Source organism: Saccoglossus kowalevskii, chromosome 20, assembly GCF_978046115.1.
Source record: "Saccoglossus kowalevskii chromosome 20, keSacKowa6.1, whole genome shotgun sequence".
In the NCBI taxonomy this organism is placed as follows: Eukaryota; Metazoa; Hemichordata; class Enteropneusta; family Harrimaniidae; genus Saccoglossus; species Saccoglossus kowalevskii.
Window position 1 is genome coordinate 28,103,784 of NC_140660.1, and position 17,020 is coordinate 28,120,803.

Below are 17,020 nucleotides of genomic sequence, written 5' to 3' on the forward strand. Positions count from 1 at the left end.
CAAGCTAAGTACTCAGCAAGTCTTACAATTGTGGTGATGCATGATGGGATATATCAATCCCAGAATTCAAAATCCAAAATGGTGGACCTACCTAGTCTATATCCTAGGTTCTCAGCATGCAGTCTTTTCGCAATAAACTGTCCTTCAATCACAGCTCGAATCTCAGTCTCAATCGGAAAGGAATCAACTCTCTTGTTATCACAATCAAATCGATGAATTCCGACAGCATGTGGTGTGATCTCTTGAACATCAAAATATATACCTCAGGAGAAAAAAAAAGTAACTAAGTGAAAACAAATATTAAATCTAAAAATTCAAAATCAAAATAAAATGATAAATCATTCATGATTTAGCAGCAATCTTTGAATTTCATAAATCAATATATCCTGAACAGTCAAGGCTGATTCACTTGATTAAAATCAGCTTTTTATCTTTCTTGTTTTCAAGCAACGTGTTATGGTTATATTGTTGGACTTTCCATTAGTTTTACTGACAGGGTTGTATGGAAAAGATACAATTCCACCCCCCCCCTCCCCAAACCTGCTCACTATAGTTCAATTCTATATATCCCACAATCCTTTGCAAAATCCAATATGGAGTTAACAAGTTTCTTCCCGATACGAAGAAACCAGCCGTATTGAATTCATGAAATACATCATTAAAGGGCATTGATCATTGTAACTTAAGTGGGTCCCATGCTTTGCATAGCAACAGACACACACATAGGTCAAATGAATGAACTGGTTTGATCAAGGTCACATTATGCAAAAGTTGTCACAACATAAAAAGTAGTTTTATTCAATGTACTTATAGTTTAAATGACTTATTTATAAAGAACCAACCTACCTATATTGCCATGGTTACCCATCGGTGACGCATTGAGGTACTGTTCAAATTTCTCCCATGAACCATCAGCACACTTATTTCTGATATTTTCTCTTGTTAATGAACCATTTTTAAAACTTATTTAAACAAAAAAATCAAAAATATAAACATAACAAGTCATTGTCAATGACACGTCCCCGTTCCGTTCATATTTGAGTGACATATACATTCAAAGCAGATCATGACCGAAATGCACCTGCATATGTACAACACATTGTGCTAAATCTGAACAAAATCCATCCATGCATGACTGAGATCCGGTTCTGGAATTGTGAAAATACGTGATTTTGATGCATTTTCGGACTTAAAATGGCCATCATTCCACTATTGTTAAGCAGATCATGAAACAAATGCACATATCTATTTGTGACATGATGTACCATGTGTGTGTGAAGTTTGAACTTGATCAATCCAGACATGTCTTGGATACGGATCCAGAACTGAATTCTTTAAAACAAAATGGCCGCCAGTCGGCCATTTCGAACCCGATCCAAAAAAAAAAATGACGTGCATCAAGGACCTATTATGTTTAATGTATGTACCAAATTTGAACAAAATCCGTCCATGCATAACTAAGATCCGGGTCCGGAATGGTGAAAATGTGCGATTTTGATGCATTTTCTGCCTTAAAATGGCCGCTATTCGGCTATCGTTAATCAGATCATGAAAAAAATGCATGTGCATATGTCCCATATAATGTGTGATGTATGAGTGAAGTTTGAACTTAATCGGTCCATGCATGTTCGAGATACAGGTGATCACGGACGGACGCACGCACGCACGCACGGACGGACGCACACAGGGCAAAACATAAGTCCCTGTTTTCGGACTGCGTCCGAACGGGGACTAAAAATACAATGTTTACACAACTATGTTCTCTATTGTAACATTCATCTTGTTCAGTTTGTGAGAAACGTTTTGAAATTAAGCACAGTGTTATTGGAATGCCATGTTCTCATTGGTCGATTGGTACCAGACATCGCCCTGTTATCAGAAAATTATTAGGCAGCTTATAAAATCTTGATTAATCTCTTGGTAGTATTACTTTAAACAAGATAGCTGTTAGAAATGCACATTACAATTAAAGAACTGAAGATATCATTAGAAAATGAACAATATGTATAGTATTAAAGCAATTGGACTGTTTTCAACAAGAATTTGAAAATATCACTTTTTACCAAAAATTACAAAAATAATCACCAAAATTAGTGAATTAAAGATATCATTAAAAAATGAGCAAATCTGAGAGAGTTCCACATTTAATACCTATATGTATAATATTAAAGCAATCAGACTTTTCAACAAGTGGTCGAAAATATCACTTTTTACCAAAAATGACATAAATATTCACTAAAATTAAAGAATTGACGATATCATCATGAAATGAACAAATCTAAGACAGGTCTACCCAAGGTACATATCCACCAAGTATAAAAGTATTCAGGCTTGTAGTTTTCAAGAAGAAGTGGAAAAAGTAAAACATTGACATGGACAACCACTCATATGATAAGCTCCGCTCGACAAAGTCGACAGCAGAGCTAAAAAGTGGATATGATTACACTTGAAAAGGTTGTCATTTCTGTCTACTAATCTCTACTTTGAAATAAAAATTAATTTGAAAAAAAAAGAGAAAAATGTTCCTACCATAGCAGTGCCATGTATGCGTCTCCTTTCACTGGATTAGCAAATATGTGTCCTTCTAGAGCAGGTTTGGGATGTTGTAACCATAGAAACAACCCATCACTTGTTCCAAGAGTTATCTACCGTACAATAATTGAATAAATCAGCATGGTATAATAATGCAATACAAATCATGGTAGTGTTTACCAAATAAGGCTGCATTTCAAAGATTTTTTTAACATATTTGGAAATTTACAATTACAAAAGAAATTCAAATTCCTGATGTTTTTAAACCATGAATAAGAAAATAACTTACACACCCTAACAATAATTTAAAAAAAATAATTATCCTAACTTTGAAAGATGACAGATGTTGAAGCCAGAACAAATTAATCAGTTTTAATTTGTAAAAGAATATAGAGACAACTATTTACTTATGTGCTCAAAGATTGAATGCAGAAGTCTTCTTATAATTATGAAATCGCATCTCTGGGGATTTTTTTAAACAAGGGAACTGGGGAGCAGATCTCTGGCAACCATAAAATTCTGATTGACCAACTGTGACCTGTCTGATAGTAATTTTGGCCCCAAGGAAGCCATAGAATGCTCCATTTTAACTTAGAATTATCAAAAACTCCACACCCTGGTTGGGAGAACCCCATCTCCCCCCACTTGGTGGCGCCGCTGAATTGCAGTGCTCCCTCTTTCTAAAACAACCCTTTATCACAAGTTTTCAATGTAAAATCATGGAATCCTGTATCATAGCAACATGAAATAACATATTTTGTGTCTGCTACAGTAAGGCTATTTTAAGAAACTTGTTCTAATATTTTTCAAGAGAACACTATATTGCCTTTTTTGACACTTTTTAAAACTCAGATTTTTTAAAAAATGCAGGGCAACAAAAAGTACCCCATCATTCACAATATATCATTTTTTCAGCCTATGTCACCAGACTGCAATTTGATATATGGCATAATATCTCTTATCTAGAAATCTATGGTAAAAACATTATAATACGGTACTGGTACTCAAAACATGGTCACTATCAGGTAAAATACAAAAAGTTGTATGTTTAAATTTTATAATTTTTGTTTTATCATGAAAATTACTAAAATCAGAGAAAGGCCAGCATAGAAAACCCAAAACAAATGTTGATGAAAGGTTCTGTGAAATGTGCGATACAGATAACATTGTGAATGAATTTCATTTTCTAATTAACTGCCTACAACATAAAGAAGCAAGAATAGGTTTATTTAAGTCAATTTGTTCTTATATATCATGGGTATAAAGAACTTGCAGTTTATATTAATGAAAGTGGTATTTTCTGAATTAGTTTCATCTATATGAATTTACCATTGGTATGTAACATTACTTTTTTTTAAATTATCATTTTTTTTTAGAATAGAATTTAATTTGTTCTGTGAATAACAATAATGAATAATATCAATAAAATTATAATTATTATTATTAACTTACTGCAATGTCTCCCTCAGCCAATCTCATACCAGCAAGTGAAGCTAAAAGAAATAAAAATGTCATGCTTAATCATTGGAGTCAGTCGTTGTGATATTATGAGTAACTATGTTTATCTGACTCAATCAAAACTATAAATGTGGTTAATTGCATGACATTGTTAACTGTTAATAATAATAATAATAATAACTTTATTTAATTAAGCGCAACAATTCCAACATATGAAGATCAAAGGCGCTGATACAATAAACAATCAGTCAAATATTAAAAGCACATTTAAATAAGTGCGTTTTCAGTCTGGATTTAAAAATGTCTACTGAAGGACTAGAACGAACAGACAGAGGTAATTCATTAAAAAGTTTAGGACCTAAATTTTCAAAAGCACGGTCTTTGTATAACACCTTGGACTTTTTACTACACACCTGACGAGTTTTAATAAGAAACTTTGATTCAGATCTTAAACTACGACTAGGTACATAAAATTCGATTAATTCACATAGATAATTTGGGGCAAAACCATACAAAGATTTATACACTAGTAAAAGTAATTTGAAATTGATTCTTTGTACAACTGGTAACCAATGAAGTTTAATAAAAATGTCTGTAATGTGGTCATATTTTCGAGCACGAGTGACAAGGCGGGCTGCTGCATTTTGTACACGAATAAGAGGTTTTATCTTAGTTACAGGGAGACCAGACAATAATGAATTACAGCTGTCTAAGCGAGAAGATATGAATGCATGTACCAACTTTTCAGTATCAGATTGGGATAATGATTTACGAATACGATTAATATTTCTTAGATGGGAATATCCAGATCTACAAATAGTAGAAATGTGTGTTTCCATAGATAGCTGCGAATCAAACAAGACACCTAAGTTTCTAGCACTTGACGAAGCACTAACCAATTCTTCACCAATTGCGATACTAGACAAAGGACACGAGTCTTGTGAGAATCTCCGAGACGACATGCACACAAATTCAGTTTTCGACACATTCAAAAGTAGGAAATTACAAGACATCCAATCGCTAACGTCTTGAATACATGTCTGAAGTATCACCCGGGCGCGAATTTGATCATCTTCAGAAACCGATAAATAAATCTGTGTGTCATCGGCGTAAAAATGATATTTTACGCCGTGACGTCGCAATAACTCGCCCAATGGACGCATGTACATTGAGAACAATAATGGCCCTAAGACGGAGCCCTGTGGAACACCGGTTTCTAATATAGACGTCATATCAGAAAATACATTTCCAATTTTCACTTTTTGAATGCGGTTACTCAAATACGACTCAAACCATTTGATGATGAGACCATTTAAACCAAAATTTGATCTCAACCTATCGATGAGAATCCTGTGATTCACAGTATCAAAAGCGGCTGAAAGATCCAAAAGTACGAGAGCAACTGAATTCTTAGAATTATCAATACTGCATAGTACATCGTTAGCGACCCGCAAAAGAGCCGTTTCAGTGCTATGTGCGGTCCGATACGCTGATTGAAACTCTTCATACAACGAATAATTCTCTAAATGTTGTTTCACTCTGGATGCAACGACACGTTCAAGGACTTTAGATATAAAAGACAAATTAGAAATCGGTCGATAATTTTTCAGCATGTTTGAATCCAACGATGCTTTCTTGAGCAGAGGTTTAATCAGCGCACATTTCAATTTCTCAGGAACACTTTATGTCATATTTTATGTTATGTCATATTACTGTTCCATCTTGTGTACCAACTTTTGTGAAATAAACATAGTGTATCACATTAAATCAACAACAACTGTGGTGTTGCTATGGTTATCATGTATCCATGGTTACTATCATGTGATCTAATTTAGATTAATATAGTATTTGTATGGTTAACCAGGTCTAATTTCGTGTTGAAAACTTTATTAAAGATAAGAAATTTTTTTTTTAATACATTTTTATTTTTGTTTCTTCTCTCTTCTTTTCATTCATTTTCCATTCCACTTTCCTGAATTAATTGTCATTGGAAATGTCTAAGCACCAAGGACTTAAAAAATGCTGGCCTTAACTTGAATAAACTGCAATTATTGTTGACACTTTAAAAATTAACAAGACAAAGCGAGTTGATAGCCAGCTTGGGAGTTATGCTTAGTCTGAACTGTATTATGCCAATGATTTATGAAGCAATGATATGATATGATATGATATATGATATGATATATGATATGATATATGATATGATATATGATATGATATGATATGATATATGATATGATATGATATGATATATGATATGATATGATATGATATGATATGATATGATATGATATATGATATGATATGATATGATATGATATATGATATGATATGATATGATATGATATGATATGATATGATATGATATGATATGATATGATATGATATGCTTTTTATAAAGCATCCACACGCTGTTCTCTTATGAGATGCTATTGGTTAGAATTGAGAACTCACATATAATGGAATCTTCACTTAGTATAGATATCTACATAGCATTATCCTAAAAGTGACTGACTAGCTAATTCTTTTATCTCATGGCATATACTACAAATTCCATTGTTACTGTCTTTTTAATCAAGACTGACAAGAAACATCTTACCTGGATTGTCTCCAGTGAATGCTATTACAGCACAGTCTGGTGAAAATCCATATTTATCAACCAAATATGGAGAAATGTGGCCCTGTAATATGAATTAAAAATCATGCAGATCAAGTAAAAATAGTGATGGACTAAAGTGATATCCCATAATATACTGCTCATCCAAATTACAAAAATGCAAATGAGCACAGAATGTATGAATATGCAAACGAACACAGAGTGTATGAATATTCAAACAAACACAGAATGTTTGAATATGCAAATGAACACAGAATGTTGAATATGCAAATGAGCACAGAATGTTGAATATGCAAATGAGCACAGAATGTTGAATATGCAAACAAACACGGAATGTTGAATATGCAAATGTATGAATATACAGAATGTATAAATATGCAAATGAGTACAGAATGTATGAATATGCAAATAAACACATAATGTATGAGTATGTAACTAAGCGCAGAATGTATGAATATGCGAATGAACAAAGAATGTATGAATATGCAAATGAGCACAGAATGTAAGAATATGGAAATGAGCACAGAATGTATGAATGTTCAAATGATCACAGAATGTATGAATATGTAAATGAGCACATAATGTATGAGTATGGAAATGAGCACAGAATGTATGAATATACAAATGAGCACAGAATATATGAATATGCAAATGAACACATAATGTATGAATATGGAAATGAACACATAATGTATGAATATGGAAATGAACACAGAATGTATGAATATGCAAATGAACACAGAATGTATGAATATGCAAATGAGATCAGTGTGTGAGTATGCAGATGAGCACAGAGTGTGTGAATATGCAAATGAACACAGAGTGTGTGAATATGCAAACGAACACAGAATGTATGAGGATGCAAATGAGCACAGAATGTGTGAATATGCAAATGTATGAATATGCAAATGAACACAGAATGTATGAATGTGTAAATGAACACAGAATGCATAAATATGGAAATGAACACAGAATGTGTGAATATGCAAATGAACACAGAAAGTATGAATGTGCAAATGAACACAGAATGCATAAATATGGAAATTGACACAGAATGTGTGAGTATGCAAATGAGCAGAGTGTGTGAATATGCAAATGAACACAGAATGTATGAGTATGCAAATGAGCACAGAATGTGTGAATATGCAAATGAACACAGAATGTATGAATGTGCAAATGAACACAGAATGTATGAGTATGCAAATGAGCACAGAATGTGTGAGTATGCAAATGAGCACAGAATGTGTGAATATGCAAATGAACACAGAATGTATGAATGTGCAAAAGAACACAGAATGTATAAATATGCAAATGAGTACAGAATTTATGAATATGCAAATGAACACATAATGTATGAGTATGTAACTAAGTGCAGAATGTATGAATATGCGAATGAACAAAGAATGTATGAATATGCAAATGAGCACAGAATGTAAGAATATGCAAATGAGCACAGAATGTATGAATGTGCAAATGAGCACAGAATGTATGAATATGCAAATGAGCACATAATGTATGAATATGGAAATGAGCACAGAATGTATGAATATACAAATGAGCACAGAATATATGAATATGCAAATGAACACATAATGTATGAATATGGAAATGAACACATAATGTATGAATATGGAAATGAACACAGAATGTATGAATATGCAAATGAACACAGAATGTATGAATATGCAAATGAGATCAGTGTGTGAGTATGCAGATGAGCACAGAGTGTGTGAATATGCAAATGAACACAGAGTGTGTGAATATGCAAACGAACACAGAATGTATGAGGATGCAAATGAGCACAGAATGTGTGAATATGCAAATGAACGCAGAATGTATGAATGTGCAAATGAATACAGAATGTAAGAATATGCAAATGTATGAATATGCAAATGAACACAGAATGTATGAATGTGCAAATGAACACAGAATGCATAAATATGGAAATGAACACAGAATGTGTGAATATGCAAATGAACACAGAAAGTATGAATGTGCAAATGAACACAGAATGCATAAATATGGAAATTGACACAGAATGTGTGAGTATGCAAATGAGCAGAGTGTGTGAATATGCAAATGAACACAGAATGTATGAGTATGCAAATGAGCACAGAATGTGTGAATATGCAAATGAACACAGAATGTATGAATGTGCAAATGAACACAGAATGTATGAGTATGCAAATGAGCACAGAATGTGTGAGTATGCAAATGAGCACAGAATGTGTGAATATGCAAATGAACACAGAATGTATGAATGTGCAAAAGAACACAGAATGTATAAATATGCAAATGAGTACAGAATTTATGAATATGCAAATGAACACATAATGTATGAGTATGTAACTAAGTGCAGAATGTATGAATATGCGAATGAACAAAGAATGTATGAATATGCAAATGAGCACAGAATGTAAGAATATGCAAATGAGCACAGAATGTATGAATGTGCAAATGAGCACAGAATGTATGAATATGCAAATGAGCACCAAATGTATGAATATGCAAATGAGCACATAATGTATGAATATGGAAATGAGCACAGAATGTATGAATATACAAATGAGCACAGAATATATGAATATGCAAATGAACACATAATGCATGAATATGGAAATGAACACAGAATGTATGAATATGCAAATGAACATATAATGTATGAATATGGAAATGAACACAGTATGTATGAATATGGAAATGAACACAGAATGTATGAATATGGAAATGAACACAGAATGTATGAATATGCAAATGAGATCAGTGTGTGAGTATGCAAATGAGCACAGAGTGTGTGAATATGCAAATGAACACAGAATGTATGAGGATGCAAATGAGCACAGAATGTGTGAATATGCAAATAAACACAGAATGTATGAATGTGCAAATGAACACAGAATGTAAGAATATGCAAATGTGTGAATATGCAAATGAACACAGAATGTATGAATGTGCAAATGAACACAGAATGCATAAATATGGAAATGAACACAGAATGTGTGAATATGCAAATGAACACAGAATGTATGAATGTGCAAATGAACACAGAATGCATAAACATGGAAATGAACACAGAATGTGTGAGTATGCAAATGAGCACAGAGTGTGTGAATATGCAAATAAACACAGAATGTATGAGTATGCAAATGAGCACAGAATGTGTGAATATGCAAATGAACACAGAATGTATGAATGTGCATATGAGCACAGAATGTATGAATATGCAAATGAGCACCAAATGTATGAATATGCAAATGAGCACATAATGTATGAATATGCAAATGAGCACAGAATGTATGAATATACAAATGAGCACAGAATATATGAATATGCAAATGAACACATAATGTATGAATATGGAAATGAACACAGAATGTATGAATATGCAAATGAACATATAATGTATGAATATGGAAATGAACACAGAATGTATGAATATGGAAATGAACACAGAATGTATGAATATGCAAATGAACACAGAATGTATGAATATGCAAATGAGATCAGTGTGTGAGTATGCAAATGAGCACAGAGTGTGTGAATATGCAAATGAACACAGAGTGTGTGAATATGCAAATGAACACAGAGTGTGTGAATATGCAAATGAACACAGAATGTATGAGGATGCAAATGAGCGCAGAATGTGTGAATATGCAAATAAACACAGAATGTATGAATGTGCAAATGAACACAGAATGTAAGAATATGCAAATGTATGAATATGCAAATGAACACAGAATGTATGAATGTGCAAATGAACACAGAATGCATAAATATGGAAATGAACACAGAATGTGTGAATATGCAAATGAACACAGAATGTATGAATGTGCAAATGAACACAGAATGCATAAACATGGAAATGAACACAGAATGTGTGAGTATGCAAATGAGCACAGAGTGTGTGAATATGCAAATAAACACAGAATGTATGAGTATGCAAATGAGCACAGAATGTGTGAATATGCAAATGAACACAGAATGTATGAATGTGCAAATGAACACAGAATGTAAGAATATGCAAATGAACACAGAATGTATGAATGTGCAAATGAACACAGAATGCATAAATATGGAAATAAACACAGAATGTGTGAATATGCAAATGAACACAGAATATATGAATATGCAAATGAGTACAGAATATATAAAAATATGCAAATGAGCATTGGATACACATTTACTTACTATGTTTTGGAATGCAGGAACCAATGATCCAAGTTTACTTTTCAGATTTGGAGCACACACATCCAATGCATCATTACACCACTGCAGAGAATTTATATCCATCAAATTCATACCAGACCCTGGGGAGACAAATATGACATTTGTCAAGAAGTTGGTTAGACAAACACCAATATGACATGTGTCAAGGAGTTGATGAGACAATCACCAATATGACATGTGTCAAGAAGGCGGTAACACAATCACCAAAATGACATGTGTCAAGAAGGTGGTAAGTAAGACAATCACCAAAATGACATGTGTCAAGAAGGTGGTAAGTAAGACAATCACCAATATGACATGTGTCAATAAGTATGACATCTACTGATATTCACTCACCATCACTGTGATCTATGGGAGCATATTCACCAAGAAATAACGAGGCTGCAAAACTACTGACTAGAGATATCCTCTGTAAAAAAATATAATAATTATTATAATAAAAACATGAAATTATTGTCTTATACTTAAAATTCACATACATGATATATCATCTTGTTATTATACTTCATAACCCTATACACCTTTTAGATTTTGTGGTCAATGTATTTGCATATTATTTTTCAGTGATCAAAAACGTCATATCAGGTTTCTGTGATCGCACAGACATGATGATAGATATAAAGGAGGATCATCTGTAATTTGTGAACAGGACTATATGACATACCTCTGTATTGTTATATGCTTCCTGTTGTGTTTGAAATATCTTAGCAATCTGGTTACCAGTAAACCTCTGCAAGCAAGACATAAACAACATGTAATCATAGGGTCATGTTTCATCATTCATCTTACAGATCTCAGCACATTCTGAGAGTCGGACCAATTTTTAGTCAAACATGTATGTGAATGGTCAGGACCAAGTCAGCATACGCCGAAAAAAACTTGATCTCGGTCGCAACAGAGAGTCAGCACCGAAACTCATCACGTGCAGAGATTTGCTGTATTAAAATCAAAATCACGCCCTCAGTGATGAACTTAAGAGAACACATACTAATACATACTAGTATGACATGCTGATGAAGGGAAGTGCAGCTATATATGGCCAGACCAATGGAGGAGATGCAGATTCTATTAGAGCACCAACACATATGAGAAATGATGAATTTTTGGTTTTCAATTGTTCAAAAAAAATAGGTGCAAATTCTATTAGGGATTCAGCTTGTAATACAGATTTGATGGTAATTTAAATACTTCGTTGTCATTCATGTGCACAATGACTCATAATAAATAACATAACAGACAATGATAATGATTTCAATAAAGTAATTATTATCATCCTATGTGTATCATCTACCATGTGTTGGTCAACTCACAGATCAACAAATCCTGTGATGTTAGACACTCTCTGAGTGCCACTAAGATACATACCTCATAAGCCCTGGATCCTGTGATGTCATAGACTCTCTGAGCACTCCAAGATACATACCTCATAAGCCCTGGATCCTGTAATGTTAGACACTCTCTGAGCACCCCAAGATACATACCTCATAAGCCCTGGATCCTGTGATGTTAGACACTCTCTGAGCACCCCAATATACATACATCATAAGCCCTGGATCCTGTGATGTCATAGACTCTCTGAGCACCCCAAGATACATACCTCATAAGCTCTGGATCGTGTGATGTTAGACACTCTCTGAGCACCCCGAGATACATACATCATAAGCCCTGGATCCTGTGATGTTAGACACTCTCTGAGTACCCCAAGATACATATCTCATAAGCCCTGGATTTTTTGATGTTAGACACTCTTTGAGCACCCCAAGATACATACCTCATAAGCCCTGGATCCTGTGATGTTAGACACTCTCTGAGTGCCACTAAGATACATACCTCATAAGCCCTGGATCCTGTGATGTTAGACACTCTTTGAGCACCCCAAGATACATACCTCATAAGCCCTGGATCCTGTGATGTTAGACACTCCCTGAGTACCCCAAGATACATACCTCATAAGCCCTGGATCCTGTGATGTTAGAGACTCTTTGAGCGTTTCAAGATACATACCTCATAAGCCCTGGACCCTGTGATGTTAGACACTCTCTGAGTGCCACTAAGATACATACCTCATAAGCCCTGGATCCTGTGATGTTAGACAATCTCTGAGTGCCACTAAGATACATACCTCATAAGCCCTGGATCCTGTGATGTTAGACACTCTTTGAGCACCCCAAGATACATACCTCATAAGCCCTGGATCCTGTGATGTTAGACACTCTCTGAGTGCCACTAAGATACATACCTCATAAGCCCTGGATCCTGTGATGTTAGACACTCTTTGAGCACCCCAAGATACATACCTCATAAGCCCTGGATCCTGTGATGTTAGACACTCCCTGAGTACCCCAAGATACATACCTCATAAGCCCTGGATCCTGTGATGTTAGAGACTCTTTGAGCGTTTCAAGATACATACCTCATAAGCCCTGGACCCTGTGATGTTAGACACTCTCTGAGTGCCACTAAGATACATACCTCATAAGCCCTGGATCCTGTGATGTTAGACACTCTCTGAGTGCCACTAAGATACATACCTCATAAGCCCTGGATCCTGTGATGTTAGACACTCTTTGAGCACCCCAAGATACATACCTCATAAGCCCTGGATCCTGTGATATTAGACACTCTTTGAGCACCCCAAGATACATACCTCATAAGCCCTGGATCCTGTGATGTTAGACACTCCCTGAGTACCCCAAGATACATACCTCATAAGCCCTGGATTCTGTGATGTTAGACACTCTTTGAGCACCCCAAGATACATACCTCATAAGCCCTGGATCCTGTGATGTTAGACACTCTCTGAGTACCCCAAGATACATACCTCATAAGCCCTGGATCCTGTGATGTTAGACACTCTCTGAGTACCCCAAGATACATACCTCATAAGCCCTGGATCCTGTGATGTTAGATACTCTTTGAGCGTCTCAAGATACATACCTCATAAGCCCTGGATCCTGTGATGTCATAGACTCTATAAGCGTCTCAAGATACATACCTCATAAGCCCTGGACCCTGTGATGTTAGACACTCTCTGAGTGCCACTAAGATACATACCTCATAAGCCCTGGATTCTGTGATGTTAGACACTCTTTGAGCACCCCAAGATACATACCTCATAAGCCCTGGATCCTGTGATGTTAGACACTCTCTGAGTACCCCAAGATACATACCTCATAAGCCCTGGATCCTGTGATGTTAGACACTCCCTGAGTACCCCAAGATACATACCTCATAAGCCCTGGATCCTGTGATGTCACAGACTCTCTGAGCACCCCAAGATACATACATCATAAGCCCTGGATCCTGTGATGTCATAGACTCCATGAGTACCCCAAGATACATACCTCATAAGCCCTGGATCCTGTGATGTTAGACACTCCCTCAGTACCCCAAGATACATACCTCATAAGCCCTGGATCCTGTGATGTTAGATACTCTTTGAGCGTCTCAAGATACATACCTCATAAGCCCTGGACCCTGTGATGTTAGACACTCTCTGAGTGCCACTAAGATACATACCTCATAAGCCCTGGATTCTGTGATGTTACCACACTCTTTGAGCACCCCAAGATACATACCTCATAAGCCCTGGATCCTGTGATGTTAGACACTCTCTGAGTACCCCAAGATACATACCTCATAAGCCCTGGATCCTGTGATGTTAGACACTCCCTGAGTACCCCAAGATACATACCTCATAAGCCCTGGATCCTGTGATGTTAGATACTCTTTGAGCACCCCAAGATACATACCTCATAAGCCCTGGATCCTGTGATGTTAGACACTCCCTGAGTACCACAAGATACATACCTCATAAGCCCTGGATCCTGTGATGTTAGATACTCTTTGAGCGTCTCAAGATACATACCTCATAAGCCCTGGATCCTGTGATGTCATAGACTTTCTGAGCACCCCAAGACACATACCTCATAAGCCCTGGATCCTGTGATGTCATAGACTCTCTGAGCACCCCAAGATACATATCTCATAAGCCCTGGATCCTGTGATGTTAGACACTCCCTGAGTACCCCAAGATACATACCTCATGAGCCCTGGATCCTGTGATGTTAGACACTCCCTGAGTACCCCAAGATACATACCTCATAAGCCCTGGATCCTGTGATGTCACAGACTCTCTGAGCACCCCAAGATACATACATCATAAGCCCTGGATCCTGTGATGTTAGACACTCTTTGAGCACCCCAAGATACATACATCATAAGTCCTGGATCCTGTGATGTTAGACACTCTCTGAGCACCCCAAGATACATACATCATAAGCCCTGGATCCTGTGATGTCACAGACTCTCTGAGCACCCCAAGATACATACATCATAAGCCCTGGATCCTGTGATGTTAGACACTCTTTGAGCACCCCAAGATACATACATCATAAGCCCTGGATCCTGTGATGTTAGACACTCCCTGAGTACCCCAAGATACATACCTCATAAGCCCTGGATCCTGTGATGTCACAGACTCTCTGAGCACCCCAAGATACATACATCATAAGCCCTGGATCCTGTGATGTTAGACACTCTTTGAGCACCCCAAGATACATACATCATGAGCCCTGGATCCTGTGATGTTAGACACTCTCTGAGCACCCCAAGATACATACATCATAAGCCCTGGATCCTGTGATGTCACAGACTCTCTGAGCACCCCAAGATACATACATCATAAGCCCTGGATACTGTGATGTTAGACACTCTTTGAGCACCCCAAGATACATACATCATAAGCCCTGGATCCTGTGATGTTAGACACTCTTTGAGCGTCTCAAGATACATACATCATAAGCCCTGGATCCTGTGATGTTAGACACTCTCTGAGCACCCCAAGATACATACCTCATAAGCCCTGAACCCTGTGATGTTAGACACTCTCTGAGTACCCCAAGATACATACATCATAAGCCCTGGATCCTGTGATGTTAGACACTCCCTGAGTACCCAAGATACATACCTCATAAGCCCTGGATCCTGTGATGTTAGATACTCTTTGAGCGTCTCAAGATACATACCTCATAAGCCCTGGATCCTGTGATGTCATAGACTCCATGAGTACCCCAAGATACATACCTCATAAGCCCTGGATCCTGTGATGTTAGACACTCTCTGAGTGCCACTAAGATACATACCTCATAAGCCCTGGATTCTGTGATGTTACCACACTCTTTGAGCACCCCAAGATACATACCTCATAAGCCCTGGATCCTGTGATGTTAGACACTCCCTGAGTACCCCAAGATACATACCTCATAAGCCCTGGATCCTGTGATGTTAGATACTCTTTGAGCACCCCAAGATACATACCTCATAAACCCTGGATCCTGTGATGTTAGACACTCCCTGAGTACCACAAGATACATACCTCATAAGCCCTGGATCCTGTGATGTTAGATACTCTTTGAGCGTCTCAAGATACATACCTCATAAGCCCTGGATCCTGTGATGTCATAGACTTTCTGAGCACCCCAAGACACATACCTCATAAGCCCTGGATCCTGTGATGTCATAGACTCTCTGAGCACCCCAAGATACATATCTCATAAGCCCTGGATCCTGTGATGTTAGACACTCCCTGAGTACCCCAAGATACATACCTCATGAGCCCTGGATTCTGTGATGTTACCACACTCTTTGAGCACCCCAAGATACATACCTCATAAGCCCTGGATCCTGTGATGTTAGACACTCCCTGAGTACCCCAAGATACATACCTCATAAGCCCTGGATCCTGTGATGTTAGATACTCTTTGAGCACCCCAAGATACATACCTCATAAGCCCTGGATCCTGTGATGTTAGACACTCCCTGAGTACCACAAGATACATACCTCATAAGCCCTGGATCCTGTGATGTTAGATACTCTTTGAGCGTCTCAAGATACATACCTCATAAGCCCTGGATCCTGTGATGTCATAGACTTTCTGAGCACCCCAAGACACATACCTCATAAGCCCTGGATCCTGTGATGTCATAGACTCTCTGAGCACCCCAAGATACATATCTCATAAGCCCTGGATCCTGTGATGTTAGACACTCCCTGAGTACCCCAAGATACATACCTCATGAGCCCTGGATCCTGTGATGTTAGACACTCCCTGAGTACCCCAAGATACATACCTCATAAGCCCTGGATCCTGTGATGTCACAGACTCTCTGAGCACCCCAAGATAC

General features: G+C 36.9%; 2 protein-coding genes across 2 annotated transcripts in view; one reads left to right on the top strand and one right to left on the bottom strand.

Annotated features, from left to right (window-relative positions):
- LOC100378438 (uncharacterized) overlaps window positions 1-12,074 on the top strand; it is a 30,222-nt gene extending 18,148 nt beyond the window's left edge. The window contains exon 5 of the mRNA XM_085494652.1: window positions 11,626-12,074. Coding sequence (XP_085350778.1) covers window positions 11,626-11,642 — 17 coding nt within the window. The 3' untranslated portion in view covers window positions 11,643-12,074. The remainder of the gene's footprint in view (window positions 1-11,625) is intronic.
- The window catches only part of LOC100378883 (xylulose kinase-like), a 43,341-nt gene that overhangs the window by 7,976 nt on the left and 18,345 nt on the right, over window positions 1-17,020 (bottom strand). The window contains exons 6-13 of the mRNA XM_085494650.1: window positions 11,499-11,564; window positions 11,171-11,243; window positions 10,796-10,914; window positions 6,590-6,671; window positions 3,985-4,025; window positions 2,530-2,645; window positions 847-962; window positions 92-262 (exon numbers count right to left, since the gene is read on the bottom strand). Of these exons, the coding sequence (XP_085350776.1) occupies window positions 92-262; window positions 847-962; window positions 2,530-2,645; window positions 3,985-4,025; window positions 6,590-6,671; window positions 10,796-10,914; window positions 11,171-11,243; window positions 11,499-11,564 (784 nt within the window). The remainder of the gene's footprint in view (window positions 1-91; window positions 263-846; window positions 963-2,529; window positions 2,646-3,984; window positions 4,026-6,589; window positions 6,672-10,795; window positions 10,915-11,170; window positions 11,244-11,498; window positions 11,565-17,020) is intronic.